Here is a 27,453-nt window from a genome sequence, read left to right as displayed (position 1 = left end):
GGCTCTCTGTTGTGTAACTGATAGATTTGTATACATTGGGGTTCGGCTTGTTTTTCTCAGTGTTGACGTTGAATGTATTATATGTATATAGCACCAGATGAACGTAATTAAAGTGGTCAAAAGTGATAAGTGTTATAAGTGTTTGTGGTCAACTGTGAGTTCAGCTTGTTATGCAGCCTGACGGCAGCGGAAAGGAAGGACTTTCGGTACGGCTCAGATGAATAATCCGGTGGCTGGAGGAGCTGTGCAGCGCTGCCACAGTCCTGCATGTCAGTAGAAGCAGCTGTCGGATCAGCAACAAGTGGCGATTTAGATATTTAACGCCTGCATGTGTATGTTTCATTGTGAGAAAGTTGCTGCGGTCGGATTGGCATCTGTTCCCCCAAAATCTTGTGGAGTGTGTGTGTCAGGGTAATGCTCTTATGCTTCGATATGCATAGTCTTCTATATTCACATTGTGAGCATGATTCAGTTGAATAGCAATCTTTTAAATGACTCACCAGGAATAATCCCTGTAGTATATTTAGCTTAACATGGTCACACAACACATACTGATTATTCACACTCAGTAAACATTCCTTAAATGCTTTAGTGAGCTGTTTCCTTATTTACTCAAAAGGCATTAATTGTAATTGGTAGCACGATGTTCCCACTCTGAGAATAGCTCTCTGTATTGAAAGCGAGAGGAAAAGACTTCAGCAATAAATCAAGAAAATGATGCTCATGAATTGAAATAATCGCGTTAAATTCATAAATGATATCGCTGTTCGAGGCACGCTGTCCTCCTCTTGAGTGCCTCAGCATTTATGAGTGTTTATTGTAATAAAGGACCTATTAGGCGTTCATAAAGCAATAGATAGATAGATAGATAGATAGATAGATAGATAGATAGATAGATAGATAGATAGATAGATAGATAGATAGATAGATAGATAGATAGATAGATAGATAGATTATTACTTTATTGGGAAATTCAAGATCCAAATAGCTCACATCAAACACCATAATATATACATACACTCACTACACACACTCTTAAAACGATTCAAACACACATTATTTGAAGTTGAGTGAGAAGAAGTTTCTTTTTTCTTTTTCTCTCACAACTGAAGCCGAGCAAACCAGGCCCATGTGTACCCAACTTCACAGGGAGAAGACTTGTTTGTAGCTTGTGCAAAGGTTTTAATTTTTTTATAGACACGCATTCACCAGCAACTCAGCAAATGAGTTAAACAATCCTGATGCAGCCAGTGGTCAATTATCCCACAGCTGTTGCCCAAGAATGTGCAGTACAGCGTCTCAGCCAGCCACACACACACACACACACACACACACACACACACACACACACACACACACAGCTGTTGCTGAGGATTTACCATGGGGGTGTTCTTCAACAAGGCTGTATGCAAAGACAAGCGGACCCCACGGTCAAAAACATGAGCCAACCCTTACAGCAGGACTGTAAGTGTGTGTTTTACCCTCTGCTGCGCATTGCGATGATGCTCCAGCACCAGGGCACGGTGTCACGTTTCATTGTGCGGCTCAGGCAGCTGTCTGTCTTGTTCATGTCAACATCCGAAAGCACCTAACAGGAAGAGCCCCCGCTGTGCGACGCCGTGTAGAACATAGTGTGGGGCAAAGTGCAAAGGTTTTTGCTGTCGTCATCGCTGTGGGACACTGAGTGGGTGTGTGGTTCATTTATTAATTTATGTTTTGTTTGTCAGTGATATCAAATTCATAAAGAGATACCAGCCAGTCTTAAGCATCGTCAGTTGATTAAAGGCCTCTTGATAACCCCATCGACACACACACACACACACACACACACACACACACACACACACACACACACACAGAGAGAGAGAGATATCTATTCATCCAGTTTGAGCTTTTTTGATACTTCCAGGCCCTTATTTACAAAAACAAAGCCGGGTGAAGCAGTAGTTTACCTCAAACATTATTAATATGTATCAGCAAAACTATGGAACCAGGAAGACTCCAGATGTGCTGCTGCTACGTATTTAACTGTACCGTCGGCTCCCTCAGTTGAAAACTAGATTTAATTGGTTTTGGTTTTCCCTGTTGGATCAAAATGCTTCCTTGTGTGACTGCTTGTGATGTGTAAAGACCGTAAACGATCCAGACTTTTGTCTAATAATCATCAGTGGATGAACTAGCATTAAAAATAACCTCGATATTTTTCAATTGCACTGATACACGCTGGTGTCTATGAAGAAGTAAAAGCATGTATTGTTGTTTTGGCGCTAAAGCGATGGATGAGCATGTATCACTGTGGTCGGCCAGCAGATGGCCTCGCGCCTCTAGAAACTCAGACTCTGCGAGTCTGAGTTTCTAGAGGCGCGAGGCCATCTGAGAGGACTCAGACTCTGCGAGTCTGAGTCCTCTCCTTTAATGCATTCAGTGTTGTAGGAACAACATCAACATTTGACTACATGGGCCATTTGTCACCAGATGACATCACTTTTTTTAATACTTGCTGCTCTAATTTATGTTTGTATACTAAACGTATTAAAAAAAAACACAGAAGAGCAGGTCTTGTTGTGCTTTTCCTCTTGAAATACTCCATATGCATTACCAACAGAATTAATACTTTCATATGGCTTTATATATATATCCGAATGCACCAAAGTAAGTCAGTGGCTTCCTAAATGGGAGAACCTTCCAGAAACCTTTGTCAGCGTATTTTTGGGGCCCTAAAAAAAATCCTAAATGAAGATTCAACCACTGGAGATTTGAAAATAATTGATCTCACAGTGTAGAAATAAAAGCAAAAGTCCTACATTCAAAGTTTTACTAAAAAGAACAAAAGTCTTTGCATCAAAATATTACTTTAAATTGCATACCAAACACACAAGTATTCATTATGCAGAATGGTCCACTTCAGAATAAGGCATATTGTATAATTGGATATTAATTAGCATTGCATTGATGTGTACATCGCTTACATACATATTGCAGTGGGAATAATGATTTTATCTTAACTTTTATATGATCCTATTTTGTATTATTAGTCACAAGGTTCATGTAATTTATAACTAAAGAAAACGTGAAATTGATCCCTTTGAAATGCAGAATAAAAAATAGCAGAAAATGGAATTAATTTGTATAAATATACTTTTCCCCCTATATATAATACACTATATATATATATATATATATATATATATATATATATATATATATATATATATATATATATATATATATATATATATATATATATTTATATATACCATCATAGTTATTTGTATATATACAAATAACTATATATATTGCATATATATATATATATGTATATATATATGTATATATATATATATTATATATATATAGTATATATATATATATGTATGTATATTTATATATATATATATATATATATGTATGTATATTTATATATATATATATTATATATATATATATATATATATATATATATATATATATATATATATATATTATATATATATATATACACACACACATATATACATATATTTCGTCATAGTTCTTTGTAAAGGGGTGAACGTGATTATCACGGTTGGAGGATATAACGGAATGCTCCTCCGCCCCCCTTCCCACCAGATCAATGCAATGCAATGCCTGGTGGGTACTGAAGTCTTCCCCACACAAAGCAGAGCCGCGTTCCCAACGCCCACAGAGGAGCTCCAGCCTCCACCGAGAACTACCGGGACCGAGATGCCCAGCTCGGGATGGTTTCCGGTAAGTGCGTAAAGTGTTTGGACCGGGGCACTGGAAGAGGGGGAAAGTGCGAGGTGAGGAAATGACCGGGCTGCTATTTTTAAATCGTCTGTAACCAATTTCAAAAAGGAGGAGGCGCAGGAGGGTGAGTCAGGAGAGCGGTACTTGATGTCCGAGGTCACGGGGCAGCAAACACACTCCTCACGGCGCTTGGAGGGAAGCTTTCTCCGCAGACAATAACCTAAGTTGCGCTCCAACTTGGCCGACACAAAACAAGCCGGCACCACGAGTAAACTGAACGTTTCCAGCGCAGTGTTTGCGGGTCAACATCTTGCTTTCCCCGCACATTGTGGGTGCAATATAGGTTGAAGGCTTTTGTTCCCCTTGTTTTTTTTTATTTCGCTGAAATCACTGCTGCCGTTTACCACTGAAACTCCATTTTCCACTGATCTCTGCACAGGCGTCCATACACAACAAAGGATGCGTGTGATCTCCAGGATGTAGATGCTGTGTGTGTCGATGTTTGTTAGTCGGATGACTGTCAGTTGGATGCACCTTAAAAGGTCTGTATGCCGCTTTTGTCCTTTTGGCTTGTCATGTTGTCGAGGGGGGAAAAAAAGACATTTCCAGGCCTCTCGAAACGCTTTCCCTTGCATGTGTTGTTTTGTCTGCACTGCAGCCATCAGAAAGGGGATGCTGCTAGAATCGAAAAACTGGTTCGTTTCCAAATCAAAGCCCTCTGAGTTGCAGCTTCATTTTTGCCACCACACGAGGCTTTAAAGATAGCAGCCCTCTGCTTCAAAGTAGGCTAATGAAGAGCTAATTTAAAATGTTGACAAATGGACATGCAGCCTACTTCAACAAGCTATCTGCATGTTCGTGAAAAAAAGCAAGTGGTTTAAAAATATCAACAGCACTACTAAATCCACGCGTAACAAACACCACTATATTTGTCTTCTGTCAATTTGAATTATTCTTCATGTACAAAAACGTAGCGGGAGAAGAAAAAAAAAGCGTGATGCGGCTTTTATTTTGAAGCGCGTGACCGGAAGTTACCGTGCTCGTCGAGGTCAGTTTTGACAACGCTCCGCGCTCAGTTCGCTCATCAGCATCTCGAGCCCGCTGGCGCGAGGACCCGCTCGCGGAGAGGGAGGCAGGTCGATGCGGGAAGCCTTCACACACACATACACACACACACACACACACAAACAGACACACACAGACACACGCTCACACACACTCGGCTTCGTGTCCTGCTCCTGCCGGTCCGGGAGTAACGGCTCGTTTGAACTCGATGCTCTGCTCGCGGTAGACCGAGTCCACCTCTCAGGTAACTTGAAATCTTGCCTCGGGAAACGGAAAGCGGTCCAGTAGCAGTTGGTCTAGTCTCGGCGATACATTTATAACTCGGCGGTCCATTTCAAGCTAATTATGGCACCGGGTTGTTCGGGCGAAGACGTGACACACTCCTCTTTACAGAGAATATTTTAAGTGAAATTCTTAATAAGATAGTTAATGACAAAAAATATTTAAAAAACCGAAAACAATTATGGTTGAAGTCACTTCTTGGGTTTCCTCATGGACATTATATGGACGCCATGAGGAACGTACAGTAGGCTGACGCACTTTGTTTTTGCCAGAAAACCTACAGATAGGTGTGTGTTTTCAAAAGGCATACACAGTGTGTGTGTTTGTGTGTGTGTGTGTGTGTGTGGCGGTGTTGTTTTACTATTTCTATTGTATTTATTCCCACGAGTGTCCACATTAATATAGCTTCTAAGTGAAAGTAGTAGGCTACTTTTGGCCCGTTGTAAAATGCAGAACTCCTGGCTAATAGTGTGCTCAGATGCCTCCTCTCCTTCCTTGAACGTCTCTCCTCCTATGCAGTAACATGCATTTCCTCTCGCTTCATGTGCTGTAATAGCTCCCGAAGAAAAAAAAATGCTGCCTCATGGCTTGTCTTGTAGCTACTTCCACTTCCACTTCCCACCCTTTAATAGCCCATTAAGAGGCAACCACCGATGGTTAAGCTGTCAGCTGGGCCTGATGGATTCAGTTAGACCACAGATGAGACGGATTTGTGCCCGAGATTCCTCTGACGCCCTCGGTCCTCCTCCCTCTCCCTCCATCAGGCGGGTAGAAGAGGTGACTAGCCTTTTAAGGGGAAGATGCTGTGTGTAAAGTGGTAAAAATGCATATGCCAGGTGAATTCTTGCTGTGTGTGTGTGTGTGATCTCTTCCCTCCAGTGTGGTGACGATGCACGACGGTTAGTCGTCCCTGCAGTGCAGCATCAGTGTGCACACAGGTGGAGGGACTCTGACTAAGAAAAGTTTAGCGAAAGGCGAGGAGCATTTTGGACTCCTTGTGTTTAAAAAAAGAAAAAAAAAGAAAAATTGGGCCATCGGTCCCTGCGGTGGTGAATGGTGCTTTTCTGGGGCAGGCTCGTGATGACGCTCACCCGGCCCGGATTGAGAACAGACACCCATGTCCATCCATTTTGGAGAGCGGTGCGGAAACCGCTCGGATACACACTGCAGAAAGGTCCGACGGAGAGACCGCAGGTCTGACTTTGCTTTCCCAAAAAGGAAGCCACTTTTTTTTCTGCTCATTGATCCCTCCCTGGAGCGGACCTGTAAGTATGCTTCAGTTCACCTGACTCAGGACCTCCATGCAGCGTCTCAGCGTCACTTGTAACTTAACGTAAAAGTCTTCCGTGTGGACTAAATCATTTTCCACTGCTCACTTTGTTGCTTTTTTTTGTTGCCCAAAACCCCATCCTCCGGACAGAGAAGCGCACTGCTATTTACAGATAGCACAACCCAGCCAGCTGCCACCGTTTCCGCTCCCGTCGTAATTGAATCAGCGCTAGCAGAGTGCGCCAGTGAGGGTGTGCACACCCCATAGAAGATCATACAGGCGGGGACATCTTGGCTGTGTCTAACGGCTACTTTCGCATACTTGAATGGTGGCGCCTATTCCTATGTGTGAGCGTGTTTGAGGGACAGAAGACGGGAAGAACACAAAATCTCAGTTGTTGTCGTCCACGACGCGGACGTGGGGTTTGATGGAAGAGTTTTCCAGCGTGTTAGTTCATCCTAATTGAATTGGGATTGCAGACAAGATTGTAGCGCGAGTGGTGATGGATGACTATCTGACTCGTTTATTTTACCCTTCTGTCAGGATGCTTCAGCTTCAGTTGGGTGTTCGTGTCATTAATCGGCGGCGTGTGTCACGTCTTCCTCAGTTGCTTCTCTCGAAACACTGAGAAGTGACTCGCGGCGGCTGTCAAAAGCTTCAGACGTGATGCATTTCGTGACGCGGCAGAAACGGAGCCGCAGAGCCCCCCGTATGGAGGGACTCATCACTTTCACTTGGATCACTTCTGAACGACAGAGAGCAGGGAGAGGGTTAACAACTCTAAAGGGAAGTAGGCCGTCAACATCCCTTTTTTATGGGACCATTCTGAGACTATGAGCGTCACACACACACACACACACACACGCAGCAAGTCAAATATGTGATTGTGGAATGTATTAAGCCAGATCTTTTCTTTTTCGGAGTTAACATGCAGCGATGCATGCCAGTGTTATGCATACATAATTAGGTTGTGGCTCAAGTGGTTGAGGATTCCCAGTATTTGCAGCTCTACCCCCTCACTGCCTCAAAACCGCTTGTGCTTTCAGACACCAAAGCCAATTTTCTCTTTCCCCGCATCGAGCGAAAAACGCTCACCACTCGGCTCGATTTATTCTTGAGTCATGCAGCCGAGTCTGTGGCACTGGGCGGGAGTGTAAAACAATTCATCCCCCGACCACGAATACATCTGCCTCCTCTCAGTGGTGTCAGGGATCTCCATTCTGTTTTGGATGACTGTACGATGAAAGCTACAGTACTTTATTGTCCGTTTTATAAAATGAGACAAGCTGTACTTTATCGTCCAGCAGGCAATAAAATGTCTTGGGCTTCAAGCCCCTGCATCAAACACAGGGTTTTAGGCAGGATTATTGGCCGGTTTGATGTCCAAATGTCGTTACTCTGGGCTTCTTCTTTTGATAGGGAAGTTGACCTTTGACCCTGCCAGTAAATGGCCCTGGAAGAGGAAACGCAGAATTTGATTTTGAATAAGTTTAGCGTTTCTGAGTTCACGCGTCCATCTGTCCATCACGATGCCGTGCAGTCAGACGTGGAGCCTTGGGCAGATGCCGCTTCACGTCGTGGCCAACCAGCAATCCTTGATAACATTAATAGTCTTGTCAAAGGGCCTTCTTGGGCCTGGACACCGTCACTGAGTCTGAGGGTGCTTTTCGTTGCTCCCACCTTGCCAATTGTTGAACACAATGTTTGCCCGCAAGACAAGAATGCTGCAATTTAGTTCGACGAGTAATTCACAGAAACGTAAGCGGATATGGAGGCTCATCGAAATGAATCCGTACTGTTGAGAGGGGACTGAATGAGTTCTGTGTGTTTTCTGAGTTATGACGTGCAAAGTAAATGTCCATGTGTGTTTTTCTCCACTGCCCAAAAATATGTGGCTTTGTTTATTGCAAAGAATGGTCAAGTTGTGCGTGTTATGATGCTGTGAAGGCTTGGAACTGAAGCAAATAAGTCTTCTTTTTTTTTTAACATTCCTGATTTTTGTTTGGTTTGAAACAATCAATCATTTCTCTAAAGTCTCTTTAAATAGTGCAACATGCACACGACTATTTGTATACAGCCCAGGGCGATGCCTTTTAAAAAAAAATAACTTAGATATGAAAGTTACAATTATGTAAAACACAGAAAGGCAGCAGAGCCTGAAACTGGCACATTTTTGTTTTGTTTTTGGGTCGTTCAGTTCTTTCTATCGCCCTCCCGTCTTAGAATTGCTGTCTCATCCTCTTTTCTCTTTGAACCGACGAAGGCAGATGTTGATATTTCCATCCTCTATAAACGTGCAAGTGCAAGAAAGTAAAGTCCACTCATTTCCTTTCGCGAGAAGCTTTTGTATTCCAGTTTTAATTCAGTCAGTCTCCTCTGAGTTAAAGCCTAGTTGACTGTTTCCCCCGCTCTGCTGCTCTCGGCCCCCCGGGGGCCTCCGTCGCTCTGTTCTGTCTTTCTCCTTTGTGTATTTCTTTTAATATTTCTAAAATGAAGACGCGCATTACCCGTTAGGTATTTGCTCTGCCAGCTCAGTCAGTAACATAAATTGTGCACTTCAGATACTTAAAAGGAGAAACTCTGTGGCTGTGGAGTTGATGCTCTTGGCCAACACAAGTGTTTAAATCCATTATTGTGAGTGTTTTGACTTGTTACCTGTGATTAGTTTGAACGAGAACCAGTTGGAGCCAAAGGCCGGAGTGAATGCCAGGGAACCGGTCTCCCACAAGACTTTAACGCTCCCGTCAGTGTGACGTAACATATCACTTCACACTGAAGTCATCCTCTATTCAGCAGCACTGTGGCTCCGGCGTCTTGCTGCAGTCCCTCAACTGCAAGTTTGACCAAACTGTGTGTGTGTGTGTGTGTGTGTGTGTTCTGAGATCTATTTTCACACTGCAGCTTTATGTTGTCTTTTTTTTTCATTCTTTTGTTGTCTTCCTCCGTGCACACAACGGGATGTGGATTCTTTTGTGTCTTCTTCTGGCTGAGGCTTCATCTGTGTGCTGTCGGGTTTTGTGGTGAGAGTGACGCGTGTTTCACTCCTTTCTGTTCATGACTCGCTATGATCTGATCCTTTTTCTTCCTTCTTTTTTCTTTAATTTAGAGGGGTTAAGATGGGTGGAGCTGCCATCTTAAGCATGCTGGAGACCTGAAGGTGTACTGCTGCTGAGGACCCCGACCACCCCGCCCCACTAATGACTTTCTATAGTGTATGTCTGCACTTTTATATATTACCACTAATGATACTACGGTCATTTATAACGAATACAAATGCCACATGTATCTTATTGATAGATAAATAAACACAGCTGTTACGTTTTAGATCATTTTCTTGTGTTAATAGAAAGAAAAAAATACATTTCAGCTGCAATATTATTATTATAATATATAGTAGACATATGTATTGTATCCAAAATGACAAACACTGTGCTAGTCATTTCTAAAAGTCATATTTTTTAGACATAAATTAAAGTATAAACTAGTGATACAATCAGTACATAATTGTATAAATACTGTATTTATACTGTACTGTGATTTATTTCAGTTAAATAGACGTTACTACACATGGTTTGATTTTAAATTTGGCTTGAAAGCCTCCAGGTTTTGTTGGGTTTATCTTTCCAGATCAGTCTGAGTTGGATGCTTCAGATACTTTTAAACAGAAAAGATGAATGATGGCTCATTTTTGAATTTGAATGAAATCATTTATGACTAAATGACTCATGATTCCAAGACCACAGTGTTGATGTTTTTTGGAGCATCACTGAAAAAACACTGAATCACTTGTGCTGTGTCTTAGCTCACATCTCAAACTGTTGTTTTTCAGGAGCCGTTGATTGGTGTGCCTCAAACTCTGTAATGGAAAATCGTGGTGAGTACCGAGAGTTTCTCTTTGTGGGTTGTTGAGTGCGGTGTTAATGCTGTGGAGAGAGCTACGGATCCACTCATCTGGCTATACGTCCACTGTTTATGGGGTCTGTCAAGTCGTTTTATGAGCTACTCAGCCACATCTTCTTAAACTCGGGGCCTGATGGAGGATCAGTTTCCCCTTCTGAAGGCTCTGTTTTCTGAGGGACTGTTCTCTGGTTAGCATAGATCCGTAAGCATTCGTGTGATTCATTGTTAAATTTGGTTTTGTCAATCGTCACCTGCAGGGCTTCAGTCAGCTAATTGGACAAAAAAACAAAAACAGGCAGTTAATAAGCCCAAATGTGCATGCCCTAAACCATCCCCAGTGACTATCACTTCACACTTCCTGTGGCTACTTCAGAATAAAAGCCTCACACAATTCAGAGCGCTACAAGACAGAAAAACATCTACAGGTGTGTTATTAGTGTTGAGTTCCCATTACAGCAATAGTTTGGGACAATTTGGTTATTTGCATTCTGTTCAAGAGTTAAAGGAGACAATCGACGCCACTTTCATGACGCTGCAGCCGCTAAGCATCAAGATGAGATCCAGGGAGAATCTGCTTTGTTTCCCAGAACCTCTGAAGCTATTTATTTATAGATGTGGTTATTTAATCAGTAAGAACAATTTAACAAAAATGTTTGTTTGTTATTTTATAGGAGGTGCACTTCCTGGTTGATTTAGTTACTTTTGGACAGAGCGAGGCTAGCAGTTTCCCCCCGTTTCTAGTCTTCGTGCTAAGCTAAGCTCAATAGCTGCTGGCGGTAGCTTCACATTTATCATTCAGGCACGGGTCCGGTATTATTGAGCTTCTCGTCTAACTCTTATTGAGAAAGTGTATCTTTCAAAAAGTAGTTGAACAGCGTACCGACGTTCATAAATAACATCCGGTTTCTCTCCTGTGCTTCATTGTTGTATCTCTGTGATGCTGTTGTTTACTTGTTTTACCTCGCTCCAAGTTATGATAAGCACGTTAAAACTATGTCCTCATAGAAAATGATGAAGCATATGTCAAAAAAACACTACTTTTCTATTATAAATGAGACTGGCAGCAGTGACCCATAACTTTACAGCACCATACCCATAGGTGCCGTGCTCTCCCCCATGTTGGACGGGTCTGTGTATGTGCGTGATGTGTGTGTGTGTGTGTACCTGCCTCGGTCTGTGTGCCGACTGTAAGTAGCCTGGCCCAGTCTGTTATCCAGGTCAGGCCAACAGGTTCTGGGCTCATGCGGATTGGCTCAGCTCTCTCTGGAAGCCGGCCCGGTGTGGAGGCTGTATTTGGGGCACAGAAAGAGAGAGAGAAAAGGAACGCCGTCGAACACACAAGCTCTCCATCTTTAGAAACGGCTTGAGATGCAGCCAAACGCTCGGAGAACTCTGATCTGTCGAGGCATAATGGCACAGTTCAATGCTCCGGATTCCTCTGAGCAGCAGTCGGACAAGGTTTTCTGAAGACACACGAACCTCAAAAGGAATCAAGACTTTAATTCAGGGGTCCAGTCTGCACTCATTCCTTTCTTCTAGTATATCTCTCTCTCTGCCTCCCTCCTAGCTCCCAAACAGGACAGCTCTCCTTGGCAAACATGTTTCAAAGTCATGCTAATGCCTCCAAGACTGTTCAAATTGTGATAAGAGACTTGGAGATGTGCATAAAATGGTGTCTTGGGGCATTAAGAGGGGTGAGCGGCATGATAAACACCCTGTCAGTTCTATAAAAAAAACAGTATTTGTAGCTTTAGTACTCGTGTGCAATCCATGATGGGTTTAGAAATGGCGGCAGCTTCGATCAGATTGACTCGTGGTCCATCATTCTTCTTTTTTAACAAGTTAGCTGCCATTTAAGCTGCTTCTCTTGTCTATTGTTTATAAAAATTATTGAGAGGGAGCTGCATCTCAGACACACTTGACCTTTACACCGATCTCTAAAAAGTCATGTTTTTCTCCTTTTTTTTGACGGACATTTCTCCTGATTTGATGGCATTGATTGAAATTGCTACGCTTTCCCCCAGAATAAATTGGCTCACACAGGCGCTGTACGACTAGAGCTCCTGTTCTCATTGTCATCTCAGCGCTAGGAAGGCCAGAAGATACTGACACCAACGTGTGAGGCAGATGATTGTTTTCGAAGCACACACTGTGGTCGGAGGTTTCCAGTCCAGCTCTTCTGTTTCTGAATCCGAGTGTTAAAAGTCCTTCTTCCCTTGAGGCCCCGCTGCACCACTTAGCATACATTGCATTGGACGTGCATCATTGGAGGCACACATTGCAGCGCATACCGCACGCATTAAAATTGAAAACTTGTCTTTCTCCCAGGAATGGTAGGCATCTTTCAGCGAACCTGTGCTGCGAGCCAGGGAGGGAAGGAGGGAGGGTCGGTGAACAAAGGGGGGGGGAGAGAGAGAGAGGGAGTCCAACTCCTGGAGGGAGGGAAGGTCTTAAGGAGATTGCAGAAGGGAGGGACGGGGCGGGGGAGGACTGAACCGAAAGGCGTAGAGGACGGGGAGACCAGACGCAGGAAACAAGAAGAGGCCAGGGGACTTTGTTTGAAGGGGAAGGAGGAAGGCATGGTGCAGCGGTCCAGCGCAGCGGGCACGTTTCTGGGTGCAGGACAGGTAGAGGCCCCTTAGGGGGCTGGATCATGGGACAGAGCCTTCATGCGGCGACCCCAGCTCAGGACCCACAACAACGCAACAATGGCGGTGAGTTTCTGGACTCACTCGTGCACTTCGGCGTGTATTTGACACGGTCGTGCATTCCTCAACGACAACACAAACACAGCATGAAATTAGTTTTTTCAATGAATTAAAGCGTAGAGGCGAGATGAGGGTTGGAGATTGTATAATCAAGTTTGCACAGTCTACTTTCTCTCAATCCCCACCCCTTCACTTTCACCACCACAAGGAATGTTAAATCACTGGGATCATGTGGATGAATCTCAGCTGTGTTTTTACACACTTGTTTGTTGCGCATGTATTTTCATGTGTTACCGTTACCGAGTTAGGAAATAGAGATTGTACCTGGTTTAAGAATTAGTTTTTTACATATATTTTGATTCTTCTTAATTGTTCTACTCTTTTGCTTATTGTACTTTATCATAGTAGAGTGACTTACAGACATATTCATGTTAAATAGAAATATAGAGAAATAGATCTTGAGTAGAAAGTAGTGAATTTGGAGGCTTCCCTTTAAAATGCTCTAATGGTATTCATTTGACTTACTGTTACTGTACTATTGCGTCTTAAATGGTTGAATAATTTCACAGCACATATACGATCCCATAAGAAGCAACCACAGTTTTTAAATCATCATGTGTGCTGCCAGTTAAGTAGATTAAAATGTATAAGCTGGCCTGGTAAGCGTTAGGGTTATAATGAGGTTGAAGGTATTTCCCGACCACTGCACCGAGTGGACGGTGGTCCTTGAACACAACACTCTCCTTTTTTTAACCACACGCTCACCTGACCAGGCCGGACACGACTCATTGAATCATGAGGTCAGAGAGGGGAATCTGGCCTCTCAGGGAAATGTTTGATAGAGCGGTAGGTGTGGCTTCAGGATGGAGTGGTACGTCAGAGAAACACTCATCCACACACACACACACACACGCATAGTGTCACACCCCCCTCCCATGTTTCCTGACTGGGTCCTTATCTTGGCAAAGCTCCTGACTACAAAGCATGACTCCTAAAATTCTGTTCCTGGCCTGGTACTGAATGGAAATGGCTTTTTTTAAATCATCAAGATGTTTAACGGTCAGAATATGAATGAGTTTCAACGCGTTGCACGTTTTCAGCGCCGCGTTTCCCTCAGCAGGCTTGTTACTAACGTCGAGGGGAAGAGGTCGTCTTTGTTCCCGGTCACAGAATCAGGGTGGAGTGTCGTTTCCTCCCTGTGTTTCCAGGCTGCCCCCCCTCCCCAGCCCCTCCATAACCCCTGTACTTTTTCTCTTTGTTGCTCTTTTTTACCCTTTACTCCCACTCCCACAGTCACACGCAGCTGTAGTGCCACCACACACACGCACACACACACACCAGACCTCTTCTCACTAGAGCTGAAACTATGTATCTGTGAAGAATATTTTTGAGTGGGACTTGGATGTACTGCACTTTTCTTTCGTGCCGGTGGATTGACACGTTTTACAATCGGGCCTCCGTGGCTAATGAGCGACCCTAAGGAAATGGTCGGTCGCCTTTTTTCAAGCACGACGCCTGCTGCACGGGCCGAGTCCGCCTGGGATCGTCGTCTGCGCGGTGTTTTGGAGTGTGCGGGCCTGGCACGGGCAGCTCTCGCCCTGCTTCACTGCCTTCAGCTGAGCCCGCGGTGTCAAGAGGCTCCTCCGACGGAGCCGTCCGCTGTGTGAGAACCTCAGTTCTGGATCACAGGCTGCCTTAAGCAATGCTTAATCTGGATGTTATGGCAGCTGGTCTGAATCCTCTGATTTCTACCTTGCCAAGATAAGCTGGATTTCCATGGCGCGGACATGTCCCTTGAACCCCGGAGCGTCTTTGCTGTAGTTTCAAACAGCTCTCTACAACTTGTCCCTCTTGCATTTTCTGTTGGAATATATATACAGGAAAGTCTATTTGAATGCTTCCTGCTTTCCGATGGCATGCTGTTTCAGGTCCCGCCGCCACGGAAGCTGGACGCTTAACAACCCTCTTCCAGGTAGACTAGTTGTGTGTTTGTTTTTTTACATTATGTACGCATTCGGTTCAAATTTGACCCCGCCAGCACTGGTTAAAAACTCCTTAAAGACTCTGTCTTTTTACTGCAAGAACGGTTTGAGTCCTGTCTCCGCTTCCATCCAGCATGCTAAAATGTCCCATTTGCAAATACACTGAGACTCTGACAGCTCCAGGGCTGCTGGTCCGTAGCCGTGCGTGTCCAACGGCGGGTCAGTTTCCACCGAGGAGCGATGTTATTCTTGTTATGTCCCTGCGATCTTGATTGGACTGCTATATGTGCCACATCAGCCCTGTGTAGGTTCTGCATGTGGGCATTTTGTTGTAGGAATCAGACTGCGAGGCGTGACTGTTGCAGACGCATCCTGTGTGTGTGTGTGTGTGTGTGTGTGTGCGTGTGCGTGCGTGCGTGCGTGCGCGCGCGCATTGAGAGTGTTTAACATCGGACCCTATTCTCTCTCCACTGGTAAATATTATGTCTGCTGAGTACAGCAGCTGCAGCCTTGGTAGAGCGACGGTTTGAAACTCTCTCTGAGCTCAGCGCCCTGTCAGTTGGCCTGTCAATCACGTAGCGCAGCGTGTATATATAACCACGACTGCAGAATGCCATTTAATGGGGGACATTAAGCCGTAATGGCATCTCATAACTATCTGTGTCCTTCGCTTCTTGATTGTGTGCATTTACGACCACGACCTGCTACTGCATAGCAGCATCCATGTGTGAGGCTCCTCTGTAGAGGCAAGCGAGGGGCTGAAAGGCTGATAAGGCACGAGCCTCCATCCAGCCAAGGAATGTGAGCACTTGACAGTGAGAAACGCTGGCCGGGCGCCAGCGTCAGACCTCTCCTGTTAACTGTTAATATGTGGAGGAGTCCATGAGCTCTCAGCATCACCCTGCCAAAGCACACTCAGTCCCCGAGAAGTAACAGATCAAGATAACAACGGCCATAATGAGAACGGCCCTCTTTGCGAAGACGGTAGATGAGCTCGGCGATAATCGAGACAGCGGAATATTGCTCTACGCCTATTCCTCATGCTCCCGTGTTTAGGTTTAGGTTTGCGCAAATGTTGGTTAAAACAGTTGGATTCCTATTGGAATGACTTCTTTTTTATTTTCTTTTAGAAGATGAAGCTGAGCAGCACCACAGCACCATGGTGGGCGAGGCGGGCAGCACCCCTCCCCCGAAGCGCAAGGGCAAGTTCTCCACCCTCGGCAAGATCTTCAAGCCGTGGAAGTGGCGGAAGAAGAAAAGCAGCGACAGGTTCAAGGAAACTTCAGAAGGTTTGTGGTGTGAAAACTCATTGTGTTTGTGGGGCGAGCGTATCCCTCCCCCCCCTGCTTTCTCACTGGCCATATCAGTTGCATTCAGCTTTCATCGAAATTCCTCAACGCTTGTGTTCCTGCCTGAATGCTACATGCCCCTCCGGCTCGCCTCATGTTATTAGTGCACCCACATTACGCCGCTAACGGCATATCCTGTTGAGGAAGGATCTCTAAACTTGCATCTGTTGAATTCACATCCTAAATATGACTTGTGATTCTACCGAAGTACCTTTTTTTTTCAACTGTGTAATGTGTATTCTGTCCATCGACGGTAGAACTGGAGAGAAAGATGTCGACGAGGCGGACGCGGCAGGAGCTCATAGAACAGGGCGTGCTGAAGGAGGTCCCGGACAATGGTAAGAGCGCTCGTGTGATGCGTCTGATCTCTCAGCACAGCGGCGTCTGTATCTGACAGCAGCGGCTTCAAAGGCGATCGCCCACGCAGTAGAGTACTGTTAAGTCATCCGTATGTAATGGTAGGAACACTGTCCCCCTAACCAGCAGGTGTCTGAGACGTATTTTGTCCAAAAAGGCAAATTTACTTTCACCTTGCTGTTTTTACAAGTAATGTAATATCTTTTTAAAAATGGCATGCCACTCTCCAGAGCTGAGGGAAAAGTGGAACAAATTGTGCCCTGCAGCTGAAAAGGCTTTGAGAGGGGTGTGTGCAAGCGTAATGCTGGCCCCGCTGCTGCAGAAGCCCATTTATTAAACCTACAGCTGCTCCTTCATCACACCAACAAACATGGACTCTGTCTGCAGGGCTCGGGTTGAGGGTACCTTCCTTGTTTCACTGTGGAAGTGGCCGCAGCTAAATAATATTTTTCTTATTATTGATTATTCTGTTCAAATGTATGTGAGAAAATGGTGTCCATTACAATACCTCAGGGTGCGAGGTGTCGACTTTAAATCACTAGATCTGTAAGGCCAACAGTGTTGTAGGTATTTAATGTAAGTAAAGGAGAGCAACCATCCAACAAGCAAGAATATTTTACATTTTTGCCTGGAAATTAACCAAACTATAAAACCATACCCAAAAAAAAAGATTGTAGATGTTATTACTTAAGTGTTTCATCACCTCTGTTGTTTAACATTTAGCTTCAAGAGGGAGAGACGATAACATACTAACATATTCTACGATGTCAAACAAAGTCAGTAGCAGTATGAAACATTTTAAATAATTTAGATTTGAGCAAATATTTTGTGTTTCTGGTAATATTTAAAAAAAAAACATTTTTAAAATATGGTTGTTTTTAATCACAAGACACACACTTTTGTAACTTCTTTTTTTACAGATGTAGATACACACAACTCGAAGCAGCTCTACGTGAAGAACGGCCACACTCTGCCTGTGAGCACTGGGGTTGGAGGAGTCGGTGGAGGAGTCGTCGGTGGTGGTGGTGGTGGTGGCAGGAGTCCGTGCAATCAGGGCAAACTTCCTTCAGAGTCAGACTTTAGGATGAACCCGGCCTGGCTCGCCCAGCCAGACGACCGCAGGGGTTGGTCTCCCTCCGACGGAGACCGCCGAGGAGCGCTGGGCTCCAGGCCCACGGGGCCGCACGAAGACGTGCGGAGAGGCGGAGGAGGGGTGGGGTCACGTGCGCATGCTGAGGGCGACTGGAAGCCTAACGTGGTCTGGCAGGGCCAGATTCACGGCCAGATGGAGGAGGGCAGACGCGGCGGCCGACTTCACCCCGAGGACGGGCAGAAGAGGCCCGGGCTGCAGAAGGCCCCGTCGGAGGACGGCAGGAGGAGTCGACCTGCGGAAGCGGACTGGAAGCCCACGCTGCCTCGGCACGCATCTGCCGAGGAGGGAAGGGCCCGCAGAGGTCAGTCGTTTCCAGATTGTTTAAGATCCACCAATTTTTTGAGAAGCTGTGTTCGTAAGAGTTCCTGCAGAGTTCATGACTTCGGTCAGATCTGACCTCCTTCACACGTTTGATAGGTAGAAAGTATGGGATGTCTGACTCCTACTGTCACTCTCCTTCTTACGTGCCGTCCTCCCAGATATAGACAGTCTCCTGTCGGCTCCCGGGGGCCCTGCTCCAGCTACGCGTCTTATTCCGGAGCATGAGGGAATAGCTCGTCCTCTCTTCTCCTAATTAATGTGGCACGATCACTATGCCCATTATTGCCCTTTAACGCTCACGCTGTCAGACGAGCGATAATTGGCGAAGACCCGCAGCTAATTGATTTTTACTGAAACATTACACTTTGAGAAATAATCGTGTTGTCTGCTGTTTTTAGATGTCCAGTTATCACTGATGTGACACGTGAACCACTTTTTACAGTTTTTACCACTTTGCCATTTAGTACAAAAGTATGTAGGTAAGACGAGAGGAAACCCAAATGACCCACATGCAGGGAATGGGTTGCAACGCCATATTTGAAAAGAAAATAGAGAACATAATGCATCACATTACGGCAATGCAGAACTACTTCAGGAAACGAGAACTCTTTCCGTCGACTCATTTGCAGGTCAATGGATATTTTCTCCCACTTTCCTTCATCTGTCCCGACTCTTCACTTTGTTCTGTCTCACCTTGTATTTTCCTTTTTTTCCTTTCTCTCGCTGATGCTGCTTTTACCGCTCCCACTCCTTTTTTCTATCTTTATCACATCTCCTGCTTTCTGTCCTCTTTTCTCTCTCTCTTTCCTTCTCTCTCTGCTCACTTCCTTCTTTCCCTTTTGGATCATTTTCTCTCTGCTTCTGTGACATCACAGTGATAAAGGCTCGTCTGTAAATAAATAACCCTGAACTTCAGAGCTGCAGCTTTGAGGGTTGGTGTGGGAGCATCAGCATCGGCAGCAGCAGCGTGGGGGCTGTGGTGGTGGTGGGGCGGGCAGTGGGAGGTGGTGGGTCTCTGGTGGTAATTGCAGCCGCCTACTCTGTTTATCTTCGCAGCTGATCCCTAGATAATATAATTCTCAAACAAGGGCTATTGCAGAGAGCGCTCTGAGTGGTGTAGCAGCAGAGAACTGGCTCATGCTGTCCCCGCACTGAAACATTTATATGTAGAGCTGTGTTTTCATAATGAGTTACCACAAATCCAATAATGGTAAAGATGAAAATACACTTTTTAAATGCCCACCATGTAGAATTGAAATAAAACATTTAAAAAAGTCTTTTTGTTTACATTTCTCAATCTCGGCGGCATAGACTGTAGTTATTTGATGGAATAACTTCTTTTTTTTTGTATTCAACGTATCACCATGATATTGTCTTTTCATAGAGTCGGACAGCCATTTTGTTCCTGACCCAGAAGCCTTGCGGGACACACTGCGTGAACCTCTGCCTCCTAAGCAGTCCGTCATGCCTCCAAAATGGCTGATGACGTCCACCCCTGAACCGGGCAGCAAGGGTCCACCTCGCACCCCATCCAACCACCACACAACCCAGTACTGCTCTCCCTCCGCCCCCTCGGCCGTGGCGCCCAAGCCGGTTCGGTCCATCTCCTCAGCGGGCACGTCCACTCAGCAGTCCCCGTGTGGAGCCCCGACCTCCACCTCTCACGGCACCAAGCACCCTCCTGTGCCCCCGCCCAAGCCTGTGAACCGGGGCAACGCCCCCATGCTGGGTAGGTCCTGCGTCACAGTGGGTGTGGTTTTTTTTTTTTTTTTAAATGTTTAAAGGTGATGGCGGGTTTCAACTTGATCACATGCGGCATTACAGTCTCAAGTGTACATAACTGTAAAGAAAGGTCCTACACACACACACACACACACACACACACACACACACACACACACACACACACACACACACACACACATCCTGGTAATGATGTTATCTTAAGAGCTTTTGCCCAGCTAATTCCTTATTACGCCCGGACTAATTTCGCTGCTAACTTCTCCCCCGACTTTTTTTCTCACTCTAAAGATAACAGGGACTCCTGTGGCGTTGGGACGTTGGTCGCACAAGAGGCAACACAGCTGTGGTGCTTTTAGTTTACTGTTGGGTTTGTCTCATCTGGGAATTTGACTCAATTGACACTCGGGTCAAAGCTGTTTACTTTGATTGATTCTTTGCTTATCAGTAGGTTGATGAGTTTTGGTACCTTTTTTTTTTTTAATGTGTCTTTAGTTGTCTGTGTGATTGCAGGTTTTTTTTGTCATAAAATGCTTTGATTTTCTTTCCTTTCCTCGTATTTATCGGTCATGTAATCAGAAGTCAAATGGGGCCTTGACTTGGGTCAGTTGAGGCTATATTGGTTCACACTTTGCCTTTTCATCCTCGCAAGCTTTTGCCTACCAAATTTTGTCGGCGCATTTGTTGGCCCTTTACAGAAGCTGTCCACAAAGACGAACATCATTTTTGTTTTAAAAGAATTGTTTGACGTTTTGGGAAGTACACATTTGCTACACGTACTACTTCCCGTTAAATACAAAGCTGCAGCCTGGAGGCAGTGATTTTAGCAACCGCAACTTGCTGTTTTTACGTTTGTTTGTTATGCATTAAAGGGGCAGTATGTAGGATTTTGCAAATGGTTGAAAATTGCCAACAACTAAAACTATTTGTGTCGCGCGTGCTCGAGAACTACGGTGCTGGCGTGAAAACGCAAATGTAATAAATCCCCCTAAATGCTTCCCACTTTTGATAGAGCCAGGCGAGCTGTTTCTCCCCCGCTTTAAATCTTTAGGTTAAGCTTAGCTAGTTTTCGCTTGGATGCAGCATCATATAAAACAGACCAATATGAGCGTGGCATCCATCTTTCCGAACTCTCAGCAAGAAAACAAACGGGAGTGTTTTCCATAATGCGTTCTGAGGATGACCGAGTGATGAGCGTTCAGGGCGACAACACCCCTCCTTCATAGCGCACTCCATCTATACAGCAACATACAGGTCCACCATGTACCTACATTCATTAAACACTTCAGTTGAAGGCCTCCGTCTCCTCCCTGTTAGTCTCAGCCCTGCAGGGGGGAGAGAACGCTCAGCTTCCGCTCTACTGGTCCTGCTGGAAGCGCGAGTGCGACTACGATGTCTACCTGTCCCTGCCCGTCTACCTATGCCGGCGGGCCGGAGGCCTGCGCTCAGGTAAAAGGATGCCCTCTGGCATCTCTGTGGCCGGCGGTGCTCGTGTCTGTGCACCCTTCAGAGTCTGCGTTCTTCATGGTGTCGCGTCCTTTCTCGCTGCCAACACATTTCCCTCCACAACGCCTTCAACGTGTCGACTGGCCTTGATTTGCTTTTCTTTGAATGTGGTATACAAGGGCCGCATGCACATAATGAGCTGATGATGTGTGCTGGGCGCTCTGTGTACGTGAGGGGAAACTTCTGATGTGTTTTTATTATCCTCTCTTCATTGGCATGTGAATGGGGGAGAGCCTATAGCAGGTTCAAGCTGCGGCCTGTAATGCATCAAGTAAATCTTATAGCGCTAATCCACTTTGCTTTTGCTCAACTGGGATGCATGGGTGAATATGAACGGATGGATGGATGAAGGGAGGGGCCAAAGGGTTGTAACATAAGGGCTTGACTTCAGTTAGAGAGGGAGATGTAAACGAGTTCAGTCTAGTCCACTGCACTGATCTCTTATTATATCTCAGTAGCACGGCTATGGCTTTTAACATTGTTGCGGCTTGAAGGCTGTTCTACAGCGTTTTTAAGAATTCTATAACAAGTAAACAAACGTGCATGCAAATGATTGGAGTTTATTCTTAATCCAAGCTTCTTTAGAAGCTCTTTGCACTTTAAAGACGCTAATAAACAAGGTTAACCGGGAGGTTACGACTCCGGCTGTAGAGCATGTCGGCTGTATGTAACTCCTTCGTCTCTGTGATCTGGGGCACATGCTGCACACTGGTTTGTTGGGGCAGTTCGTGCATTCATGTTGACTCAGTCATGTGATCCGACACACTGTATGCACGCAATAATGCTCAGTCAGACATGTAATCCCAGTATTTATATTTGTTCATGTGTATTCTGTCATGTTGGGTACATCATACATGTCGAGCTGATGCATGTGCACTCATGTGGCAGCGGCTAACTCGATAGAAAATAAAGCAGCTGCTAGCAACTCACTCACAGGCCTAAGCTATCTATTTGGCTTCGGGATTGGATGTGTGAATGTTATTTTTTCCGCTTGCAGGTGACTTCACCCAAGCCCCCGGAGGTGCCAGTCTTGTTCCAGCCAAGCCTTCTCCACCGATGCCTCCTAAGAGGACCACCCCCGTCACCAAACGCATCGTGGAGGACTCGAGCCATCCCATCAACCCCTCGCCGCTGTCTCTGGACGACCACAGCAACCTCCATGTGGGCTTTCAGCTGCCCGTCCCTCCTCCCTCCCCTCCCCTGCCGACACACAAACCGCCTTCTCCTCCCCGCCAACACATCCACTCCCACCACCTCCACCATCAGCACTCCTACCCCCACCCACTGCCCCAGCCCATACCAATGCTGTTTGACCCCCCGAGCCCAACCAATGAGTCTCCTCAGCGCCCGGCTCCGGTCCCACTCCACATCATGATCCAGCGAGCCCTGTCTAGTCCCGGCCCGGCTCAGCCTCATCCGGACGGGTCGCAGCGTGCGCACACGCTGCTTTTCGAAACCCCTCCGGACTATCAAGGTGGTCGGCCACTTCCCGTCAGCATCCAACCATTAAAACTGTGAGTCACTCGATACATAAGGATGGGAGAACTTATGTGACGCAAAGCTATTTCGTCAAGACAAAATGGCAAGGTTTCATAACTATATGAGATCCAGCTTCTTTCCCTGATCATTGCAAAACCAGGTATAGCTAGAAGGATGTGGGTGGGATACATTTTAGTTTTGGTAACACTCAGTCTTTTTAAAGTGCAAAAGCTACGTGTAACCCAAACAGATGCGTTATTTGTATCCATAATGCTGACATATTTATTTTCTCTTTCCATTAGATCTGAAGATGACTACTCGGACGAGGAAGATGAGGAGGAAGATGACGAGGAAGAGGAGGAGTACGATGGGGAGATCCCTCAGCCAGAGCTGGAGCCAAGGAGTCGCAGGTGCTTGGTCGGAGACGCCGGTGTTTGCGTCATCCCGGGGGGAAATGGCAGTGACGAGGAGGAGCAAGAAGAAGACGAGGAAGAGGACGAAAGAGGAGAGAATGACATGCGTGTTGAGGACAGTGACTCAGATGGTCCTGTGCTTTATAAAGATGAAGACTCGGATGAGGAGGAGGAGCCCCCACTAAGTAAGGATGTCATGACTTTTGTAAAGCACTTCCTTTTGTTGTGTTTACTTGTGTGTGCTCCTTCACACCTGACCACATGTCTGCGTGGCTTCTCTCCAGGTGCCCTGGCCAGCAGGGTCAGGAGGAAGGACACCTTGGCCCTGAAGCTGAGCAGCCGCCCCTGCGCCCCAGACAGGGACCGGTTCATCCACGACAGGAGCAGAGACGACCAGCCTCCAGGACAGACCGGCCTCACCTGGCAGAGCAGGGAGCAGTGGGAGGCCATCCGCGCACAGATCGGCACCGCGCTCACAAGGTAAAGACGGACGCCATCGCTTTGATCCTTTTGCATCCTTCAAACTGATGGTGAATGTGTATTTATTTACTAAAGAACTTCAAAGATAATTCCTCAGATCATTGTCCTACTTACCTGAATGACAAAGCGATAAAACTGTAAAAATAGTCGTACTCTTTTCTTTTTTTTCCCCTACAATTCAGGCGACTTAGCCAGAGACCGTCTGCTGAAGAGCTCGAGCAAAGAAACATCCTTCAGCGTGAGTATCTATTCTTTCTTTCCTTTTCGCCGTTATTATCCATTACTGGACCTTATAATGCCCACACTCAGAAAGTTCAGTTTAGATTTTTCTGCTGTTCTTTGGTTTGTTTGGTCATATTTGTTTTGATGGGTTTCAACAAACACCCCCGCTTTGCCCTTGATTTACTCTTGTTCATGCACATTTTAAACATGTCAGTTCACGGTGTACAAAAGAATATGTTACACATGCTGTGATGGCAAGAATCTACACTTGAAAAGACATTTGAAGCACGGATTACAGTTGACTATCTAATTTTGGAAACTGCTTTTACCTTTGCTGCACATCAAAGCCTGGCTTTCATGCAGAATCTAAATAAAGCTCTGCTAGTGTTTTTTTCTCCTTTCCTCTCTTTTATTCAGCCAGAAATCAGGCTGACAGACAAGCTGAGGTTCGAGAGATTAAGCGGCGGCTGACCAGGAAGGTGAGGCGACACATCCACAACACACTGACGCGTTAAACCATGTACGTATTTGCTGGATATTAAAACAACATTTTGTTTGTTGTAGCTGAGTCAAAGACCCACAGTTGCAGAACTACAGGCAAGAAAGATCCTCCGGTTCCACGAGTACGTGGAAGTCACAGATGCCCAAGACTACGACCGGAGAGCAGACAAGCCGTGGACCAAGCTGACTCCTGCTGACAAGGTGCTCATTCAGCTCGTCTTGTCCAGAAAGCACTTGACAAACCCAATAAATCTCACAGCGGAGGATTAGCTTCATGGGGGATGTGTAGCATGTTTCCTTTTAAGTTCACAGCAATTTTCTCTCTCTCTCTCTCTCTCTCTCTCTCTCTCTCTCTCTCTCTCTCTATCTCTCTTTGTCTTTCTCTTTCTCTCTCTCTCTCTCTCTCTTTCCTGCCGTTTCATCTAGGCGGCCATCCGGAAGGAGCTCAACGATTACAAGAGCACTGAAATGGAGGTCCACGAAGAGAGCAGAATCTACACCAGGTATGCCTTTTATCAGATGGATCTCAACGTCATAATCCTTCAGATTTCAGTCCAGGTTAATTTGGCGAGACCCTTGGGTTGCCGTAAAAGTCGAAGATCTTCAGCCTGTTTCCTGCGTCACCTCATCCAACAGCTCACCGTCACTGTTTCTTCTTGTTCCATTGATAGCTGCCGTGCTTAAACAATCATCCATGGATGGAAAAATGCTGAAATTACCTTTTTGTCTTGTTTTGCCGAACAAAGATTGCGCAACCCGGTGACAAATACATTGTGTTTCCGGTTATTACTTCGCAATAAAAAGCTTTTTCATGTTTCACCTTGACCGTTTTAATGTGACACAACATCATAAATGTCGGGCTCGCAGGAACAGTGACTTCATACAGTTCTGATAGAGTATTAAGAGAGTGAACAGCAAACAGTGAGGCTGATGGGATAAATCAAAACATTAAAAAAGCAGTAAATCTTGATGTGACGTGTGAATCCCTTGAGGATGTGGGGCCATAATTACAGAATGTAAATGCATTGAATGGCTATTGCTGAAAAAACAACAATGACTAGTATCAAATATGGGGTTTGATTTCATGAAAATCTTATGCATAGTAACTTTAATCAGAATATGAATGTCTGTAATGCCTCATGAGATCCCTATGTTGTGTTTTTGTTTAGGTTTCATCGGCCTTAGACCCGCCCCCCTCTCCTTCACGGATAATGAAGCACTTACAATCTCTGAGTGGCCAGAAGCTGCTTCCAATGCGGACGGATCGCAGTTTAACGTTTCCCGAATGTACTGTACAGATTATCAGAGAACACCTGGAACTGACGATGCTTCTCGCTTGCCCTCCATCGCCCGCCGACTACATTGCTTTCACTAAACTGAGGTGGTGGTGGTGGCTGAGGACCATATGCAGTATTTCTCCCGGACAACAGGGGGAACCACGTGCCAATGAAGTGGAGAAGTGACGGAGAACCCACAGGGCTGACTCTCACTCTGCTGTTATGTGGTACCCCTCAGGGACTTGGAGCTAGTGACAACCTTTAATGCGGCCTCATTCTGTGTTGCCTTTTTTTTCTTCTTTACTGTACATGGAAAAGCTAATTCATCTTGTTAATGTAATAACACACAATAATAGTAATAATATGATGACTTATAATCCTCTACACAGTAATAATAGATAACAGACAAAAGCCTGCAGCTAGAGCGGGCTGGAGGATGAAGACTGGGATATTCTGTTATAGGACTGGACATCTCTGGGATATTGTGTGTTTTATATGAATCGTGTAAAGACTGCAATTGTTATACCTTAGAATGAAACTTGGAAAGATCTAATTACAAAATATTCTGTAATGCACAAGATATTTTATATTGTAATTTTGATCACATGAGTAGTGACAGCTTTTATTTGAACCTTTTTTTTAAAATATATTATTTGGCTTGCCTGTATTTATGGTTGTGATGTGAGGTGGCCATTTAAGCGTCAATGTAGATATAGAAAAAGCGGTGCCGGTCAGGAGGCATGTTGGTGTTTTTACGTGTGCCAACATACCCAATGCCTAAAGGACTTATAGGATACTGGTTTTCATATCACTAAGTTCTGCAATCCACTGCATGAGCCAACACAGAATCCAATGTGATTGGATCTGGATAAACTCTTTCATTTATACTTTTTTTATGAGTTTTTGTACTTCCCTTTAAAGATCAAACATGCAATGCATTCTGTAGCCATTTTGAATAAGGTCATACTAGTAGTGTCTATACTAAGAGTTAAATGTAAGTTGCTGTGCGTGTAGATCAGGGATTTATCAAAACAAAACAAAAAGTGTATAAACGGTCAACAGGGAGTCATTTTGGCTGGAACCTTTTGAAACAGAAGCAGAAGTGTTTTATCTTGTATTGTTGTCTGGCCAGTAGCTTACAGAGGTCTATATGCTGTGTACAGGTTGATATAGGTTTAACTGATGCTTGTGTATATCTTGTCTTCCTTTCATTTGAAAAGAAATTTTAAATATAAAAGTATTATAGGTTGCTATTTTTTTAAGCACAGAATATTAGTTAATTAAATACCACAAGAATGGGAATATGAAAGTGTACCTTTTCTGTAAAAAACTAAGTTCCTTTTAAATTGAATGTGGAATTGTATGGACTGACATTTTTTTTCTTTTTAATTGTAAATAGTCACACCTGGATCTAATTAAACATCTTACAATTCCTTGAACAGTCTGCAATGACTCTGCACCTGTTTTTTTTTTTTTTTTACTAATTAACCTAATGGTGTGTTCGTGTGGCGTTTTTTTTTTTTTATCCAGCCACCCACCGTAATGTTACAGCCAAACCACAAATCGCATTGGAAGAAGACAGGATACACCTGTGTCTCCACATTATCGCCGCCAAGCTCTGAGAAATTGTTAAATTCTAAAATAAAAAATAAGGCTGCAGTGACACCTTGTGGCATGTTTGACTGTCACTCTGAGGAGCTA

The 27,453-nt window shown here is 44.9% G+C and overlaps 1 protein-coding gene across 6 annotated transcripts; it reads left to right on the top strand.

Moving 5' to 3' along the window:
* The first annotated feature begins 3,729 nt into the window (after positions 1-3,729).
* phactr4b (phosphatase and actin regulator 4b) lies at positions 3,730-27,389 on the top strand. 6 transcript variants are annotated; one of them, XM_068569630.1, is made up of 16 exons: positions 3,730-3,747; positions 9,471-9,576; positions 10,194-10,238; positions 16,085-16,243; positions 16,561-16,641; positions 17,581-18,114; positions 19,519-19,863; positions 21,192-21,323; positions 22,378-22,894; positions 23,162-23,457; positions 23,557-23,752; positions 23,935-23,990; positions 24,392-24,453; positions 24,539-24,676; positions 24,902-24,978; positions 25,645-27,389. In XM_068569630.1, exons 3-16 carry the CDS (start codon positions 10,226-10,228, stop codon positions 25,658-25,660), a joined length of 2,622 nt encoding a protein of 873 aa, XP_068425731.1. In that variant the 5' UTR covers positions 3,730-3,747; positions 9,471-9,576; positions 10,194-10,225; the 3' UTR covers positions 25,661-27,389. The 6 variants fall into 6 exon arrangements, with proteins under 6 accessions (XP_068425731.1, XP_068425728.1, XP_068425729.1 ...); XM_068569627.1 differs by lacking the exon at positions 3,730-3,747 and adding an exon at positions 3,763-3,800; XM_068569628.1 differs by lacking the exon at positions 3,730-3,747 and adding an exon at positions 3,908-4,289.
* The last annotated feature ends 64 nt before the right edge of the window (positions 27,390-27,453 follow it).

Source organism: Clinocottus analis, unplaced genomic scaffold (assembly GCF_023055335.1).
Source record: "Clinocottus analis isolate CAN_PGR_092001 unplaced genomic scaffold, fCliAna1.0.p SCAF_9, whole genome shotgun sequence".
NCBI classification, from domain to species: Eukaryota; Metazoa; Chordata; class Actinopteri; order Perciformes; family Cottidae; genus Clinocottus; species Clinocottus analis.
Note: the sequence above shows the minus strand (reverse complement) of the source record. Positions and strands in the feature narration are given on the sequence as shown.

Bases quoted from the DNA above. Each gene is read 5' to 3' on its own strand.
- phactr4b (XM_068569630.1), top strand. The intron at 16,244-16,560 runs GTTTGTGGTGTG...CATCGACGGTAG, and splicing joins GTTCAAGGAAACTTCAGAAG to AACTGGAGAGAAAGATGTCG. The intron at 21,324-22,377 runs GTAAAAGGATGC...TTCCGCTTGCAG, and splicing joins GGCCGGAGGCCTGCGCTCAG to GTGACTTCACCCAAGCCCCC.